The following is a 16,532-nucleotide window of genomic DNA, read 5'->3' as shown; positions in this document are numbered from 1 at the left end:
CATTTGTTACGGCAGCCACAGGACACTCATACACCATGGCTGAACAACCACCAAGAGGTATCTTGTTCTTGTCTGTGACCAAATACATATATAGCCCTGGCCGGTTTGGCTCAGCGGTTATAGCATCAGCCCGCGGACCAGAGAGACCCAGGTTCGATTCCCGCTAAGAGCACGTACCTCAGTTGCAGTTTGTCCCCGGCCCCAGTTGGGGTTGTGTGGGTGGCAACCAGTCGATGTGTCTCTCTCACATCGATGTTTCTTTCTCTCTCTCTCTCTCTCCCTCCCTCTCTCTCTCCAGCTCTATCTGAAGATAAAAATGCAAAAAAAAAAAAAAATGTCCTCGCCCTGGCTGGTTTGGCTCAGCAGTTAGAGCGTCGGCCTGTGGTCGGGAGAGGCCCCGGTTCAGTTCCCGCTAAGGGCATGTACCTCAGTTGCAGTTTGTCCCCAGTCCTGGTTGGGTCGTGTGGGTGGCAACCACTCGATGTGTCCCTTTTACATCGATGTTTCTCTCTCTCTCTCTCTTTGTCTCTCTCCCTCCAGCTCTATCTGAATAAAAAATGGAAAAATGTCCTCGAGTGAGGATAAAAAAAAAAAAAAATGTCCTCAGGTGAGGATAAAGAAATATATATGTGTGTGTGTGTGTATATAATATACATATATATAATATATACACATATATATGTATGTGTGTGTATGTATGTGTGTGTATGTGTGTGTGTGTGTGTGTGTATATATATATATGTATATCTGGGACAATCATCAATCTCTAATCTACCAAGTCAAATTGTTCATAAAATAGCCAAGCTCCGAGCCAATGTACAAGAGATGGGGCTCCATGGTGGCAGAGGTAATAGCTGCTGGTGGTATGAGATGAGATGTTTGGGCATCAAGCATTTTCAGAGGCTAGTTTTTTAAGACATAAACCAGCAGAACTCTTCCTTCTCTCTTCAAATGCTATGCTTACGGAAAAATGTTCCCCGGGCAGCGCAATGTTTATAAATGCATTAATTGCAACCTGTCAGTCATGTATCTAGTATTCAGCTAGAATGTTTTGAATCGAGTTGCAATATTCCTTGACTTAAACTCTGAATCTTTGCCATTCAGGTCTGTGAGAACTCCTGACATCTGATGCTTGACTACCAAGTTTCCATAGCAACAGGAAAAAAAAAATCCAAATCTGAAGATTGCCGTTTACAGCTCTCGAACTTCACAACTAGGCCTCAATTGCTCCAGATTTTCATTTTCTTTGCAATTTCACTTAGTCTGTACGTCACCATTTTGACAGCATCTTCCTTTTGCCTTTAATTAATGGACTCCTCTGAATTTTCCCTGAATGTTTAAAGATCATGGCATATAACTTGACCTTTTGGGAGCAGGAACAATGACTACTTTTTCTGATGTGTTCATGTTGCTAGTCAGCACTCCGCACATTCAGCTTTGTCTGTGGGTTAGTATCTGTATATGTATGAGTATCTGTGTGTGTACGTCCCCAGTATTTATAGAGCGAGACTGGACGGGAGAAGCCTAGTTTTGATGCGTCCGTCTTCCTTGAGAGGCTAAACAAAGAAGGGATAGAAGCCGCGGCAGCTGAGCCCCCAGGGCCTCCGCAGCAGACTAGGCACAAGCACTGACCACAGAGCTGATGCTTCTCCAACGTCCCACTCAGTCTGGATGCTGCCGTGAGCACCAGGCAGATCCGCAGAGAGGGAGCGCAGAGACAGAAGTCCTTTCTCTTCAGTCTGAGAACAGCAACCAGTTTTCACTGCCATCATATGCCGTGATCCTGAGCAAAAGTGGTGAGGAACAGAGCAGGAAATGTTACCATCAAATGCTGAGCGAAGGGCTGAAATATTCGTTCATGGGCATCTGTCTGCATTTGCATGTGTCCTAAATCCACAGTCCTGCTGTGGATTTAGTTCTTATGGGGACACGGATCATGGCAGAGAACCTCTCCCCCCTTGGTATATTAACAATGGCAAGTGTCATCACGGAGGTCACACGTGCACATGAAGAGGTTGACAGATACCGTGTGTATACATATATATGCCCACATGTATAGACATACACTTATGCACATACACACCGTTTGTTTCATATACATGCATAAAATAGAGTAAATACAGGTAGTTTTAAAAGTACCCTTTTGTGTGAGTCGACTACAGTTGTTTGCAGACCTAAAAATAAAAGACGTTCATTATGTATAAAAAGTAATTGATTTTTATTCTGTGAGCATGTAAAAGTAAGAGGAAAGTTAGTGCTTGTACTCAGATTATCTTCTTGTTGATGAATTGTAAATGAACCATCAAAGCTCACACCAAATTTTTCTATCAGATAAAACTAGCGACAGCCTGTGGCTTTTTCTTAGAGCTCGCCACCGACTAGGGTAAGTGTCTTAGCATATTTTAATGCAGTTGCTAACTAAAGGTTTTAACCACGCACACACACACATGCACACACACGCTTTCTTATGCAATCTCTGTTGGCATCTGTGCTTTTCAGTTCGCCTTCTGTAGGAAGTAGAAGTCATATGTTGTCTTTATTGTAGTAAAATTATGCAGATAGAGTTCCATATATTGTATTTGTTTCGATAGTAAATCTTTTTGGAGCATATAGAATGCAGAGATTTTTTTTCCCTCCATTCAAATAAATGGGTATTGGTGGTTAAACCTGCTGGACAATAGCTTTTCTCTGGTTTCTATGTTGTGTCTACTGTCGCTGATGCGGAGTCTTGTGTTAGTGCGAGTTCACATTTTGGGCCTCTTGGGCTCCCCCGTACATCTCGTTAGGTGAGTGCGTCTGTACATCCAGAAGCACCTGCTCGCAGCTTGGGCAATGCTCTCGCCTCGTCCACCGTCATGAATGATTTCAGCTATGAAGAGGATTGCGTATGTACAGAAGTTACCCTCAGTTTGATGACTGCATGACACACAGCCACACCATCTGCCTACAGTCCCAGGACATGGGTACTTTTTCTCTCAAACAATACCTGTTGCTCAGTCAGGAGATGCCACACCCTGAATATGACATAATGGTTCTCCATGAGTGCACAGAGCAGGCTCAGGGGCAGGGGGACCCAAGCCTGCACATTCATACTTGACGGGACTTCCTCTTCTGGCTTGATAGGACACAGCCTCCTGTCCCCCTGGTGGACCCACGCCCCTCTTCCCACAGGCATGGGGAGAATGGTCAGCCTGGGACAAACCGAGCACCATCCTCAGATGGCCAGGTGCTTGGCAGCCTGACCCACAGACTAGCTCACTGAGAATCCCAAAGCTCACTCTTCTTCATGAGCCTGGGCCATCCCTAAGGACAGATGCAGATGGCAAGTGACCCATTCACTCAAGTAAACAAGTGAGGCCTCTCCCTTTTCTCTCAAGCTAGTAGGCTCTCCTGAACTTTGGGTATTTTTCCCTTGAAAAAGAGAAATCAAGCCAGTGAATTAACTTAAAACACAGAAAAACAGGAGTCAAGTGCATACCTCATTAACAAGTCAAATAGGCCTTTATTTTCCTCTTTTAAGTGTATTCCCTGTCCCCAGAGTTCTTATCAGGATAGAGATATTTCTATCGTGTTTTCTTTTTAATCCTTCCACACACACAAAAAGACCAATTCTTAGAAGCCTAAGTGGTAGTATGTCCTGAATTATAGGATTTTTTTTTTAACTTGCTAGAATGCATTAACTTTGCTGAAAGCAAAAGTATAATCCAAACATTGTATCATTATTATCAATGCATTTTATTTTAGTCCGAGTTATTGAAAAAAGAAAAAGAAAAAGTCAAGTAAGAGCTAGAAATTGCTTTTCCCAATGACTGAGCACAAGACTGAGGATTTTGTTTCTATTGAGTGAACAGTGACACTTTCTTTGCTTTTTATTAACACATCAACCACATTAGTTCATTAAAAGTGACTTTTCCCCCATTTTACCTAGGATAAATTCATTATTTCCGATCACTTACCTTAACAAGAACATGCAAACATTTTCTAATTTTGATACGAGTTACCTTAATACTGCCAGTTCTCGCCTAACAAATATCATTTCCAGAAGATGAACCTGCCCTCTCAGCCAACACCTGCAGATCTGAACATCCTAACAAAATAAATCCAGCTACATTTCATGGTAGGTAGCAAATAAGACTTTGGCTCTTACAGAACAGTTTTAGAAATTTTGATAACTTATCCCCCAGAATTTCAAAATGTCATTTTAAGCCTTCTGTTAAATGAAATAGCCATCTACTATCAGACTCTTGAAATTGCATTTCACCAAAATAAATACATTGGATCTTGACCTTAAGATGTGGCAAGTGAAAAAGTATGAACAAGGTTCTGCTTGAGGCTGGGTTTGGTGCAATTGTACCGAAACGCTAACTACCCAGGTGATTCTGAAGAAAATGGTCTATAGTTCTCCTGGCGTGAATGAACAAGGTACAAAAATGCAGTTGATGATGATGATGATGATTTACATTTATTAATTCTTTATTATGGTGTCCACACCATGCAATTAACTCCTTGAATCTTTACAACAGCCTTATGAGGCAAGTCCTATTTTCTTCTCCAACTTACAGATATAGCTGAGGCTCAGAAAAACCAAATGGGCTTCAGGTAAGTGGCCTTCAGAACCAGAACCCTAGGCCCACATGGTTCCCACTGTCGCACAGTGCCACTGCCAACTCTGCAGCAGAATCAGACAAAACGTCTACCAGGAAACCCTCATCTGAACCCCACTTGGCGTGACTATCTACCCAGACCAACTAAACTGACCTTCTACATTTTCTTCATTCTAAGAACTTTCAGATAAGAACTCATAACACTGTTCTAAATTAATATTGCAACCTTAGGACTTTTTCCTGTACAAGATATTACAGTTTTCCTGAGTATTTCCTCCCATCCCTTCCATGGCTTGTTAGCAGATACATGAGGGGCTTCTCCCAGATTAATTAGATATCTCAGTTATCCTAAAGAAATGTCATGTTCTTGCAAGGACCCAGTCACAGCCAAACCAGCAAGGGGAGGAAAAGTTGAGGGAGAAAGTGGTGTGGGATGTTCAAGAGCTCGTACTGTGCTCAGCTGTAAACAACTTCTAAAGGCTCTTCCAGTAGTTTCTGATTTTGTAAATACAGCACATTAATCTATCCATATGTAGATGATTTAAGCATGCATCAACAGGTAAATCACGCCGAGAAGGTGAGCACCGAGACTAAACCACCTTTTCTGTTTAACTGCTATATAATATAATAATAACAATAACCTAATAACCTGGCTACACCTTTTCACAAAGGCGGCACATCCCACCTTCTCTTCTTACCTGGCTGTTGAGATTGTCTCATATTCTGATGATAAGATGCTTTCATAATTGTCCATCTAAAGCAATTAACAAAGTTTGTGCTATGTAAAATGTGTTGCTCTTATTACATTTCCTATGGCTAACAAAAAAAATCTATAGCTTCAACCGTGTTTATAGAAAAGCATATACGCAGTATGTAAAGACAGAACAAAATGGCAGGAATGAATGTGTGAACGAGGATTTCCGACGAGAGCTTTAATTCCATCAAGTAAGAATGAGTCTATAATTTAAGCAGAAATAATTTAGCGACTGATCAAATTCAGTAGGCAGAAAAGCATCTTCCCATCACTCCTGCTACATCACGATGTTAGCATTACTGGTTGGAGGGTTGCTGAGCCTGATAAATCTTTGAACCATTTGACGTGGCTCCCAAGTGCTAGCTGAGAAGCAATGGGTGTAGCCAGCTATTGATGTCCACTATGAAGCCCCGAACCCTTCAGAAAATGGCTCAGAGAAGCACTAGGACTATAGGCTGAAAATGTTTCATTGTCTGCTACTTTTTTAAAGCTTTTTCTTTAGAAAGTAATAGTATGCCTCTTTATTCAGAGTATTAAAGAGTTGAAAGCGAAGGCTATATGAAAAAAATTGTGTTGTCATGCGTACATCAACACTGTTCTGTTGTTAAACATTAACACCAAGATAAAGATATGATTACCCCGAGATAAAAAATATGCAGAAATTTTAAATCCATTTTTTTCCACAAACATACAAAAGGGATAGAGTTTGTCATTTTAAAAGATTTAATTCTATTGCAGACGCAGTTCCTTTGGGCCCTAGTTGCTGAATTGCTTACAGTTTCTGAGCTGTAAATTAACATTTGATTTATTCTGTAGTTGTAAAGAAATGTGTAACTTGTTTGTAAAATACTCAAATAAAGGTTATCTGGGATTTTTAATGTGTGTATTTGGTCTTAGACCATCTTTAGTACAGTTTAAACACAGTGACAGAGCGAAGGTATATTTTTTCAGATGGTGTTCTGGTTGGCCTAGAATGGCTGAGCACCAAGACTAAAACCAATTCTGCCTCCCTAATAATGAACTCTTTTCCTTTCTTCTTTCATAACAGTCAAATCCCCTGGTTTGGGGAAAAAACAGATAGTAATAGATTAAATTAGATTTGGATTAGATTAGATTAGATTAGATTAGATTGATTGATTATAGATGATTGAGTGATGATAAACTGATTGATAATAGATTATAGATTGATTGATTAATGACAGACAGATTGATTAATGATAGAAAGATAGATGATAAAGAGATCAGTGATAGATTGATTAATAATAGATATGATAGATGGATTGACTGATGATAGATAAATAATAGATTGATGATAGGTGATTAATTGATGATAGATTGATAGGTGATAGATAGATAGATAGATAGACAGACAGACAAAAAGAAGATTACTTTAGTGAGATCCTTAACAAAAGGAGGGAAAGGGTGCTAATATTTAATAAGTGCCTCCTATGAGCCAGATGTTTTACATATTTATATGTAAGGGTTTGAAGAGACTGGAAAGGGTTAAAGTGCCCAGTAGAAGGACGAGGCATCCTATCCTGAAACTGCTGCAGTTGTGTGATTCTCAGCAGCAGCACTCAGAAACCTGGGAGAAAAGCAGGTGCACCGAGGCTCCGACCAGGGTTGGGTCAGAGCAGAGCTGATGCAGGTACAACTAGGGAAAGGCTGAATTAAAAGTCCTCTAGCCCGGCCAGTGTGGCTCAGTGGTTGAGCATCAACCCATACACCAAGAGGTCGCCGGTTCGATTCCCGGTCAGGGCACATGCCCAGGTTGTGGACCCAATCCCCAGTGCAGGGCATGAGGGAGGCGACCAATCGATGTTCTCTCATCAATGTTTCTCTCTCTCTCTCTCCCTCTCCCTTCCTCTCTCTAAAATCAATAAAAAAAATTTTTTAATAAAAAAAAATAAAAGTCCTCTAAGGCCCTGCAATGATCATTCCTTCTCAGGCAAACACACACATCTCAGCGCAGTGTAGACGCCCGGGTCCATTAACCCCTCCCTTAGTGCAGATCTGCAAAAGGAGTGTGGAGAGAACGGCCCACTTGCACCAAAGAACGATGATAAAAGTACCAAATTATGTTCATGTAAAACCAAGCCGTCTTGAAAGGGGAAAAGAGAATTACTTCCGTTACACAATTAGTCTAGAAAGCGCTATTTAAAAAATGCTAAGAGAAGACAGGACAACTATGACACTTAAAGGTTTCAAACGAAGGTTATTCCAAACCGGAGTTTTAAAGGTTAATTACCAGTGCCCTACACATAATACAGTAGTTTTGTTAATGGAACAATATTCAGTTAGGTTCGGTGTGTCAACCCTACAAAGTAGATCAGCCATAACTATAAATTAATGAAGATTTTGGTTACAGCAGCTGTTTAAAAGACCTTGGTCACCATGCAAAGAGACTATGCTGTCTTTCTAAATACGGAGAAAAAAAAAGTATCAAGTTTGCCTGCTGTTTATTTAAAGAAAATTTCAATTCAGATAAAAAGTCTTCAAGTCTCCTGCCACACACACACACACATACACACACACACACCTCCAGATCTCAGGGTTAATTTGTGTTCTGTGTTGCTCACAGCCATAAGCCAGATGTGGCTAGACATCTGGGTGTGGGTGTCCAAACTTCTAGGCTGGGTGTGGTAGCACCAGTGTTTGGGGTCCAAAGTGAAAAGGCCTGAAATCCCATCCAGTACTGACTACTCATTAGCTAAATGATTCTGGAGCTTCACGTCAACACTTGATAAAATACCAGGTACGATACAAATTTAAAGTGGTATGACTTTACTAACTCTTATGGGTTGAATCTGTCCCCTCCACACTCCCCCCCCCCAAAAGACATGTTGAAGTCCTAACCCTCAGAACTTAAGAATGTAGCCTTATTTGGAAACAGGGTCTTTGCAGATATAATTAGTTCGGATAAGGTCATAGTGGAGGAAGGTGGGCCCCTACTCCGTAAGAAGAAGAGAGACACACATGGGAAGACAGAAGAGGAGACTGGAGTGACGCAAGCTAAGGACCATCAAGAATTGCTAGCAGTTACAGCAGCTAAGAGAGAGGCACAGAACAGATTCCCCTCAGAATCTTCGTAAGGAACCAACCCTGATGACACACTGATCTCAGATTTCCAGCCTCCAGAGCCGTGAGACAATACATTTCTGTTATTTTAAGCTGCCCACTTTGTAGTGGTTTGTTACAGCAGCCCTAAGAAATCCACACACCATCCTTCAATCTCAATATGTACAGAGGAAATTTCTCAAGAAATGGTCCAAGAAAAAATAAAATAATCTATGAAGAAGAAGTGAACAGAATCCTAGGCAATGTTCCTAGATTCCTCTAAAACCAGTGGTTCTCTGCTAAGGGTGATCCCCACCCCTGCCCACCCACACTAGGAGAGCTTGGCAGTGTCTGGAGATATTTTTGGTTGTCACAGTACAGTAGGGGGATGCCACTGGCATCTACTGGGTAGAAGTCAGAGAGCTGCTCCACATCCAACAATGTACATGGCACACTGCACCCCCTACAACAACAAAGAATTACCTGACCCAAAATGCTAGTGGTGCCGCTGGCTCTAAACTCAGACAACTCAGAGAAGTCTAGAATGATAGAAAATAAACTCAGACAACTCAGAGAAGTCTAGAATGATAGAAAAATAAGAAGGTAGAGTCAGAAAGTCCTGGGTACTGCCTAATTTGACTTCCTGGTTTAAGAGTTTCACCCCCTTTGTGTCAGTTTTCTCAAAATTGTAAAATGGTGATAATTATATCACGGGGTTCTTCTGAGGATTAAGTTAAAACACTGAGAGATGTTTATCTTAAGTGATCAGATAAAGCACTAACCAAATACCGGTTAACACCCAATGATAAAGACTTTTGCCCCTTTGGCATGGGAAGGAAGATGGGGTGGGGGGTGCAGGAAGGGGATACAGGTGAAGGAGGGTGAAGTTGGGGGCAGGGAAGGAAGTTGGGTGAAGAGAGTTGAGTCTCATGCCCCGCATGGCCAAAGCCCCAAGTTTGTTACAAACACTGGTGTGTTCCTTTACGGCCTCTGGACATGCCAGGCCTTCAGTCAAGGATTCTCCTACCCCTTGCCAGTGAGACCCACTCCCCAGACTACCTGTGGGGCTGGAACTTGAGGTCCCAACTCAACAGCGCCCCCTTCTTAAACAAGCAAATCCAGTCTCTTAATCTGCACACCGCTCCCTCGTTGACCAAACTCAACACCTTGGAACATCATCATGTTCAGTGAAAGAAGCCAGGCACGAAGAAGGCCTTGCTGTCTGATTCCATGTGTATGACGTTGAAACACAGGCAAAACGAACCTATTGTGTTAAAAGTCAGGGCGCTGGTTACCCTGGTGGGTGAGTGGGTGGGGTGAAAGGAAACGGGATGAGGGGTTTTCGGGGGGCACTGGTCATGTTTCTTGACCTGGGGCGGTTACAAGATTGTGTGGACTTCGTGGAAAGTAGTTTAGCATTTCTGCACCATCCAGAACGTATTTTATAATTAAATTAAAAGCTAAAAACAACCTGCCCCAGTGCGCCTGCACCTCCACTCAACCCTCACAGGGAGAAGAGAAAACACTGGGGTCCAGAGCCTAACCAGACCCCCAGCTAGGCAGCTGTGAGCCTGGTGGCCGCGCCCTGGGACCTGCTTCCCCTCCAGGTGTTTGTGGGGTTTTGTTGGAGCACAGGCGGCGGCACAGGCTGGGTTTGGCACCTCGCAGGCGCCCAACAGGTGCGTACCGACGCCGCCAAAGAAAACCAGCGAGGCCTTTAACAACAGCCTGGGAGGAGGTCAAGGCCACCCCTTCTACCGTTCGCCCCACTGCGCAGTTCGTTTCCCTTTCTTCCACGAGGCTGAATGCGGGGCGTGGCTAGGGCGGGGCTGGGGAGGGGTGGGGAAGTTCTGGGTGGGCGGAGCAAGGCGGGCGGGGGCGGGGCCTCGCTCGGAACGGAAGCAGGAGACCAAAGGCCTTTCCGGCGCGGGACGCCGACTACAGCTCCCACAACACCCTGCGGTCGCGCGCCTGGCATCTGTCGTCGCGAGAAGAAGCCGCTGGGGGCGTCTGCGCCGATAAACGGAAGTGTTGGTGACGGTCTGAGGAATCACCGCCAAGCTGGGAACCGGGGAGATGGCCGAGACGGACCCCAAGACCGTGCAGGATCTCACCTCGGTGGTAAGGGACGGCTGTGTGCTCCCGAGGCCGCGACATGCCGGGGCGGCGCCGGCAAGACCCGTGGACCCAGACGTCTTCTCTGTGGCCGTGCGGGTCCGGATCTCTAGAGGCCGTGTTTCTAGAGGCTTCGCCCGCCGAGGCCTGTGGCCACCTTGACCACCCTCCCCGCCCGGGGCCGCTGGGTGTAGCCCCTGCGCCTGCTGACGTCCCCAGGCCCGACCCCCTGCCCCACTCACCTGTCCCTGACCGCACCCTCGAGTGACCCCCGGTCCCCGCCCGCTTCAGCCCCACCCCTCTCAGCTCTCCACGCAGCCCGCCCGTCCCCGCCTGTCTCAACCCCGGTGCCTCCAAGCCGTCAAAATACCAAGAGACCCAACACATTTTGAATGGCAGCGGGGCCCAACGGGAGGGGCTTCGCCACCCCGCGGTCTAATTTGACGGACGGGAACCCTGATACCCGGAGAGGGCAGTGCCTTGGGGAATGAAGGCCACCGAGCTGCCAGAGGCTGGACCGGGCCGGAACCTGGGGTCCTAGTCCCGTCCCCCCTCCCCCAGCAGGGTTCCTGCCCCCCCCCCCCGCGTAGGTGCCGCGGGGTAAGCGTGGGGCGTTCTGTGTTGTTGTTTCCTAGGTGCAGACACTCCTGCAACAGATGCAAGATAAATTTCAGACCATGTCCGACCAGATCATTGGAAGAAATATCCTTTATATTTGTAGTCAGCCTCTCGTGGGTGTTTGGATCCTATTTACTCAGTATCGGTGTTGATAAATGGACGGTGTTCAGGCCAACTTCAGCTAGTCCTCCCCCACCCCACCCCAATTTTTTTTTTTTTTTTTTTTTTACTGAGTTTGTGTTTACTCTTCTTGAGAAGTAGTGTATGAAGAGCTGGGAATACAACTGAGCTAGATGTCGGACCTCAAGAAACGTACAGTCTACCATAGTCATGTCTAGTGTGATGGACTGTTGACTGTGAGCTGAATATGTTCCGTGTTTCTTTCCTGCAATCCTCACCATAACCTGATGAAGAAACTAATAGTGTTGACCTTTATTTAGCGAGTGAAAAAAACAGAAACCCAGAAAAGTAAAACAACGTGCCCAGATCCCAGAACTAGTAAAGGGCAGGGCTGGGATTTGTTCCTTCCCCCTGATCCCTGGACTCTTCCCCAGATTACAGTCATGCCCTGCTTAACAACAGGAGTATAGTCTGAGATATGTGTCGTTAGGTGTGATTTCATCCTCGTGCAAACATACTAGAGTGTCCTTACAGAAACCTAGATGGTGCGGCCTATGCATACCCAGGCTATATATGGTATACCAGCCTCTTGTATTTGGCCCGTCATTGACAGAAATGTCGTTAATAACGTGACTGTCCAAAGGAAATTGGAAAACCAGTGTCATTAAGACAGTTGTGTTTAAGGCTGAAGTCTAGTGGGCCCTGAAGGAAAAGGATAGAAATGGGAGAGACATTCATTGGTCTTTAACATCACCACTTGATGACATGAGTAGTCGCATTGATGACCTGGAGAAAAACATTGCAGACCTCATGACACAGGCTGGGGTAGAAGAACTGGAAGGCGAAAACAAGATACCTGCTACTGCTACACAGAAGAGTTGAAGGTGAGGGAAGGGGCTGTGGTGCTGTTAGTATCATTTGATGGATCATTTTCCCAGTTTTCATTCCTTAGACCTATGTCCCCATTAGTTAAAACCATTGATTCACATTAGATATCCTTTGAGTTCATATCATTACAGCCAAAAACAGAGAAATGTGTTTTGTTCAAAATTCTTATCACTGGCAGATTTTTTATGGATTTTTTGTTTTGTTTTGTTTTTTCAAAAAAGATAAGCACCCGCTGCATTGCCACCTACATAAATGCCTCAAATTCTAAGGATTCTTTTGGGGGCACTTACTGTACTCAGTAAATGCCAGGACTTAGATTAACTAGATTATGGCTACATTAAGCTTCCACCCTAGAGTTGATTTAAATTTCGACTTTATAGTTTGAGATATCAGAGGAAAGACTAATAAGCAAAAATACCCAGATAACAAGAGAGGCAGCGGCACAGTTGGCTGACTGCCTTATTCTCACCATAATGGGTTTCCATTGTAACCATTTTCATGAGTCTGGTGGTTACCTCGTTGCTACCCAAAAATAAGTTTTGTTTTGTTGTTTATCTTCACCCAAGGACATTTTTTCATTTTTTGTTTAGATAGAGTGGGAGGGAGGGAGAGAGAAACATCGACGTGAAAGGGACACATTGAGTGGCTGCCTCCTGCACGACCCATCCAGGGCTGGGGACAGACTGCAACCGAGGTACATGCCCTTAACGGGAACTGAACCCGGGTCTCTCTGGACTGCAGGCCAACGCTCTAACCACTGAGCAAAACTGGCCAGGGCCAAAAATAAGTTTTAAACGTCCTTTTCTCCCTTCCCATTTTTAGCATTTTAATTCCCTATAAAAATAAAGTTCCACTGAGAACTTTTGGGTAACTAGAGTACCATGCAGAATATACAGTAAAAGACACCATATTTCTTTTTTTACTTTCTGGGCGTGTCCTGGTTGGACCAAATTGTAAGTTACTATGGAATACAAGTTGCTTAGAAGTAACAAGATAAATTGATTGGGTTGATTCTGTGTGTGAGTAAATCACATAATTGTTTTGTGTGGATTGTCATCTTTAATCCTATATAGAGGCAATTTGGAAAATATCCTGCCAGTCTTAGAAGCTCTCAAGTCTCAGAAATCCCTTCAAGTGAATGAGAACATCCTTTTTGAGGATTGAAGACTTTGAGTTACAGGGATGATACAAAGAAAGGAGTGAGAGGAGGAAATGGATTCAGAAGTTTCTTTAATAAAGATTTCCAATTGTATTTCTGCTAGAATGTTGTGCACAGAAAATAAGTTTAGCTCAATAGATGGTTCTGAAAGGATTTTAGTTGATAATTCTAAGTATCATTTTATTTGTCCTTATATAATGAATAACATGTTAATGGATTTTCCTTTTTCAATAGGTTGCTAATTTACACTGGAATCTGGAGCATTGTTTTTACAAGCCAAGAGAAGACCGTATGGCTTTTTGCAACTAATTACTATGTTGTGAAGTGTGCATTCTTCTTATTATATACTATATAGTTAGTTGATAGAGTGATTTCCCCCTTCCCCTGTTTCTTGAACATGGTAACTTCACATCTTGAATCTTGGTCAGTTGTGCTATTAAATATTAAACACTAAAACTTTGGCGGTTCCTGCATAAAATTGTCAAATTTTTTAGTGTATTTTTGTGAAGTAATTTTTTTCCTATCGTTCCTTTTGTAGTAGTTGCTGTTTGATAAAAGTTGCTGTGTAATTTTTTTCTATTAGACATATAGTAGATTATTCCTTTATAATTAGACTTTGTAAAGTAAGACATTTATAGAGTTTAGGGTTCTTTAATTCTCATCAGAGTGATGAACTAACACCAAATAGTGTGTTGGTGGAAAAATATTTGTTGGTTACAAATATTTTAAAATTGTTTATTCAGAAATACCAGGCACTATTCTGTTACCAAAACTCAAACTTGAACAGTAATTTTATGTCTGTCTTTGAGGTCAGATGCTAAAGTAATGAATAGTAACCACTGCCACTTTAGTATGAGAATTTTTAAATATGAAAAATGACAATTGCCTGATGTGATGAGGCATTCATTAGTTAGAGTTTTGCATGAGATTTGAATACTTCAGTAGGACCCTACATTGTTCATCTACGATAGTGACCATGCAAAATCTGGCAGGATTTGAAAACTCAGTTACTCCATCTTTTCTTTGAGCTACTGATTAGAAAAAGGAGTGAAAAGGGAAACAGACCATAAGTAAGTCCATGCCAGTTGCTTCACTAGAAAATAATAAATGACTTGTAGTAGGCCCCAGTTTTTAAGAAATACTGTTTCTTTAAACTATTTCTTACCTAAATTCTTAGAGTAATGGCTTTATTATTCATTATAGAAGACGGGTAACTCTTGCCGCTCAGAAATGTAGTGTCGGGAATGCTAAGCCTGGGAGGCCGATACTGACTAAAGGAGATCCATGTGATTGTCACAGCAGATGATTTTGTGTAGACAAGGCTGAGGAATGGTATGGTGCCTCAAAGGAACATCCTTAATACAGTATGATTTTTTTAAGTTTCCTATCTCACCAGTCTTGATTGTTTTTGTATTGCAAATATATAATATTAAGTAATTTTTCCTATTTATAAATTATATAGAGAACGCAAAGGAGTAAATTTCTTCTGTGTTAAGATGAGTTAACCACTGTTAATTATGCAGCTGTAGAAACTCCTTTGATGGGCCAGTAGGTTGTGCTGCCAGGTTGAGCCCTGAACACACCAGAGCCTGCTGGACTCCAGCCAGCCAGGTGGAACCTGTGTGCGGGTGTTTTCAAGCCTGGTCAGTGGCAGCTGGAAATGGTACTGCAGGAAGGTTAGTCAGGACGGAAATAGGAGTTGGCTTCCTTGAGTCATGGAAAGAAGGATTCCTGAGGCAAGCTCCCCTGACCTCGAGTATCTGCCCTGAATAAAGGTGCCTGAAATCCTGCAGTGGAAGCTTCCTTTGTGTCAAAAATGATTTGTTTGTTTTTTCACATTTTCAGATTAAAATGCACGGGCCATTTTAGATGATGAGCTAAAACCTGCGGAAGGATTAAGTACAGATAACCAAAGGCAGAATGGGAAAGGGAGGTGTGGTGGAGAAGGTGTTTCAGGGAGCCTCGGTGACTGCCAGGTTTGCAACCACGTGTGGGGAAGGAAACCTTTTCCAAGTATGTTCCCCAGGACACTTGTCCTGGAGAAGTTCCAGAAAAATGAGGGTTTATAGTCACTTGGGTTTAGAAAATTTGCCTTGTACTGGATTCACTTCATGAAAATTCACAGTGCAAATTAGCATATTGAAGGCTCTGAGGTCCCAGGGCAAAGAAATGTGATTTCACTTTCTCATCTGCCACTTTCCAAGTTACTTGACCAAGGACCTTTTTTTATACTTTTCACCTAATTAACATTTCATTGAACTGGTGTGGTGTAAAATACTGTCCACATAGGGAGATACCAGTTAAAGTAATCCAATAAATAACATTGAGTTCGGCCCTGGCCCGTATGGCTCAGTGGTTAGAACGTCAACTGCAGAACAGAGACCCGGGTTCAGTTCACGCTGGGGGCACATACCTCGGTTACAGTTTGTCCCCGGCCCCGGTTGGGGTCGTGTGGGTGGCAACCAGTCGATGTGTCTCTCTCACGTCGATGTTCCTCCCTCGTCGATGTTTCTCCCTGTCTCCTGTTCTATCTGAAGAAAAATGCCCTCGGGTGAGGATAAATAAGGGTTCGATTTATAAAGGAGCGCCTGCACTGCCCCGCGCTCACCCGTTCTCCAGGCCAAACCTCCGCGAGGCAGGCTTTGTGGCCCTCGAGGGGCCTTCCCGCCCGTACAGATGGGCGGTTTGCCTGGACTCAGGACAGTGACTGAAGTGAGAGATGCAGGTTGCCAGCCGAGTTACCATTACTCCACACTGCCACTCCCCCTGGCCAGTCAGCCTTTCTGGAACAATCTGGGTCCTCCAGGGGAACAGTTACTGCCCCCCAAGGTTACAGCCTGGGTCCTCCAGAGAAACAGTTCGGCCGCCTGGGGTTACACACACCCGCCTTGTCCTGCAGCCTTTTCTTTGGAAACACTCGAAGGCCTCTAGCCACGGCCTGTGTTGGTTCGGATCAGCACTACCCTTTTCAAGTTCCAGGCCCAATCTTTCTGTGCTGGAAAATGTCTGCCCCTCTCATTCGCCATCTAGGTTTTGTTCATGTGAAGGTCGGTGAGGATCCTGCTGAGGGCTAATAAATCCAGGTAGTGAGGATGTGCTTGCAGCTGGCAAAGCAGCCTCATATTTGATTCAGTGCCCTCCTCCCAGGCCCAGAGGCCCCATCCTTCAAGGCACGAGATTTTAAATATTTTAATCTTATTTGCTGATCAATTTTGTC

General features: G+C 43.7%; 2 protein-coding genes across 2 annotated transcripts in view; both read left to right on the top strand.

Annotated features, from left to right (window-relative positions):
* CDH13 (cadherin 13) overlaps window positions 1-1,665 on the top strand; it is an 840,526-nt gene extending 838,861 nt beyond the window's left edge. Inside the window, exon 15 of the mRNA XM_036275129.1 lies at window positions 1,105-1,665. Within this exon, the coding sequence (XP_036131022.1) occupies window positions 1,105-1,112 (8 nt within the window). The 3' untranslated portion in view covers window positions 1,113-1,665. The remainder of the gene's footprint in view (window positions 1-1,104) is intronic.
* Window positions 1,666-10,394: 8,729 nt separating this feature from the next.
* HSBP1 (heat shock factor binding protein 1) lies at window positions 10,395-15,125 on the top strand. Its single transcript, XM_036275993.1, has 4 exons — window positions 10,395-10,536; window positions 11,166-11,232; window positions 12,026-12,152; window positions 13,550-15,125. Exons 1-3 carry the CDS (start codon window positions 10,492-10,494, stop codon window positions 12,148-12,150), a joined length of 237 nt encoding a protein of 78 aa, XP_036131886.1. The 5' UTR covers window positions 10,395-10,491; the 3' UTR covers window positions 12,151-12,152; window positions 13,550-15,125.
* The last annotated feature ends 1,407 nt before the right edge of the window (window positions 15,126-16,532 follow it).

The sequence above is a fragment of the Molossus molossus genome, unplaced genomic scaffold, assembly GCF_014108415.1.
Source record: "Molossus molossus isolate mMolMol1 unplaced genomic scaffold, mMolMol1.p scaffold_m16_p_21, whole genome shotgun sequence".
Classification (NCBI taxonomy): Eukaryota; Metazoa; Chordata; class Mammalia; order Chiroptera; family Molossidae; genus Molossus; species Molossus molossus.
The sequence above is the reverse complement of the archived record's forward strand: the minus strand, read 5'-3'. Positions and strand labels throughout refer to the sequence as shown.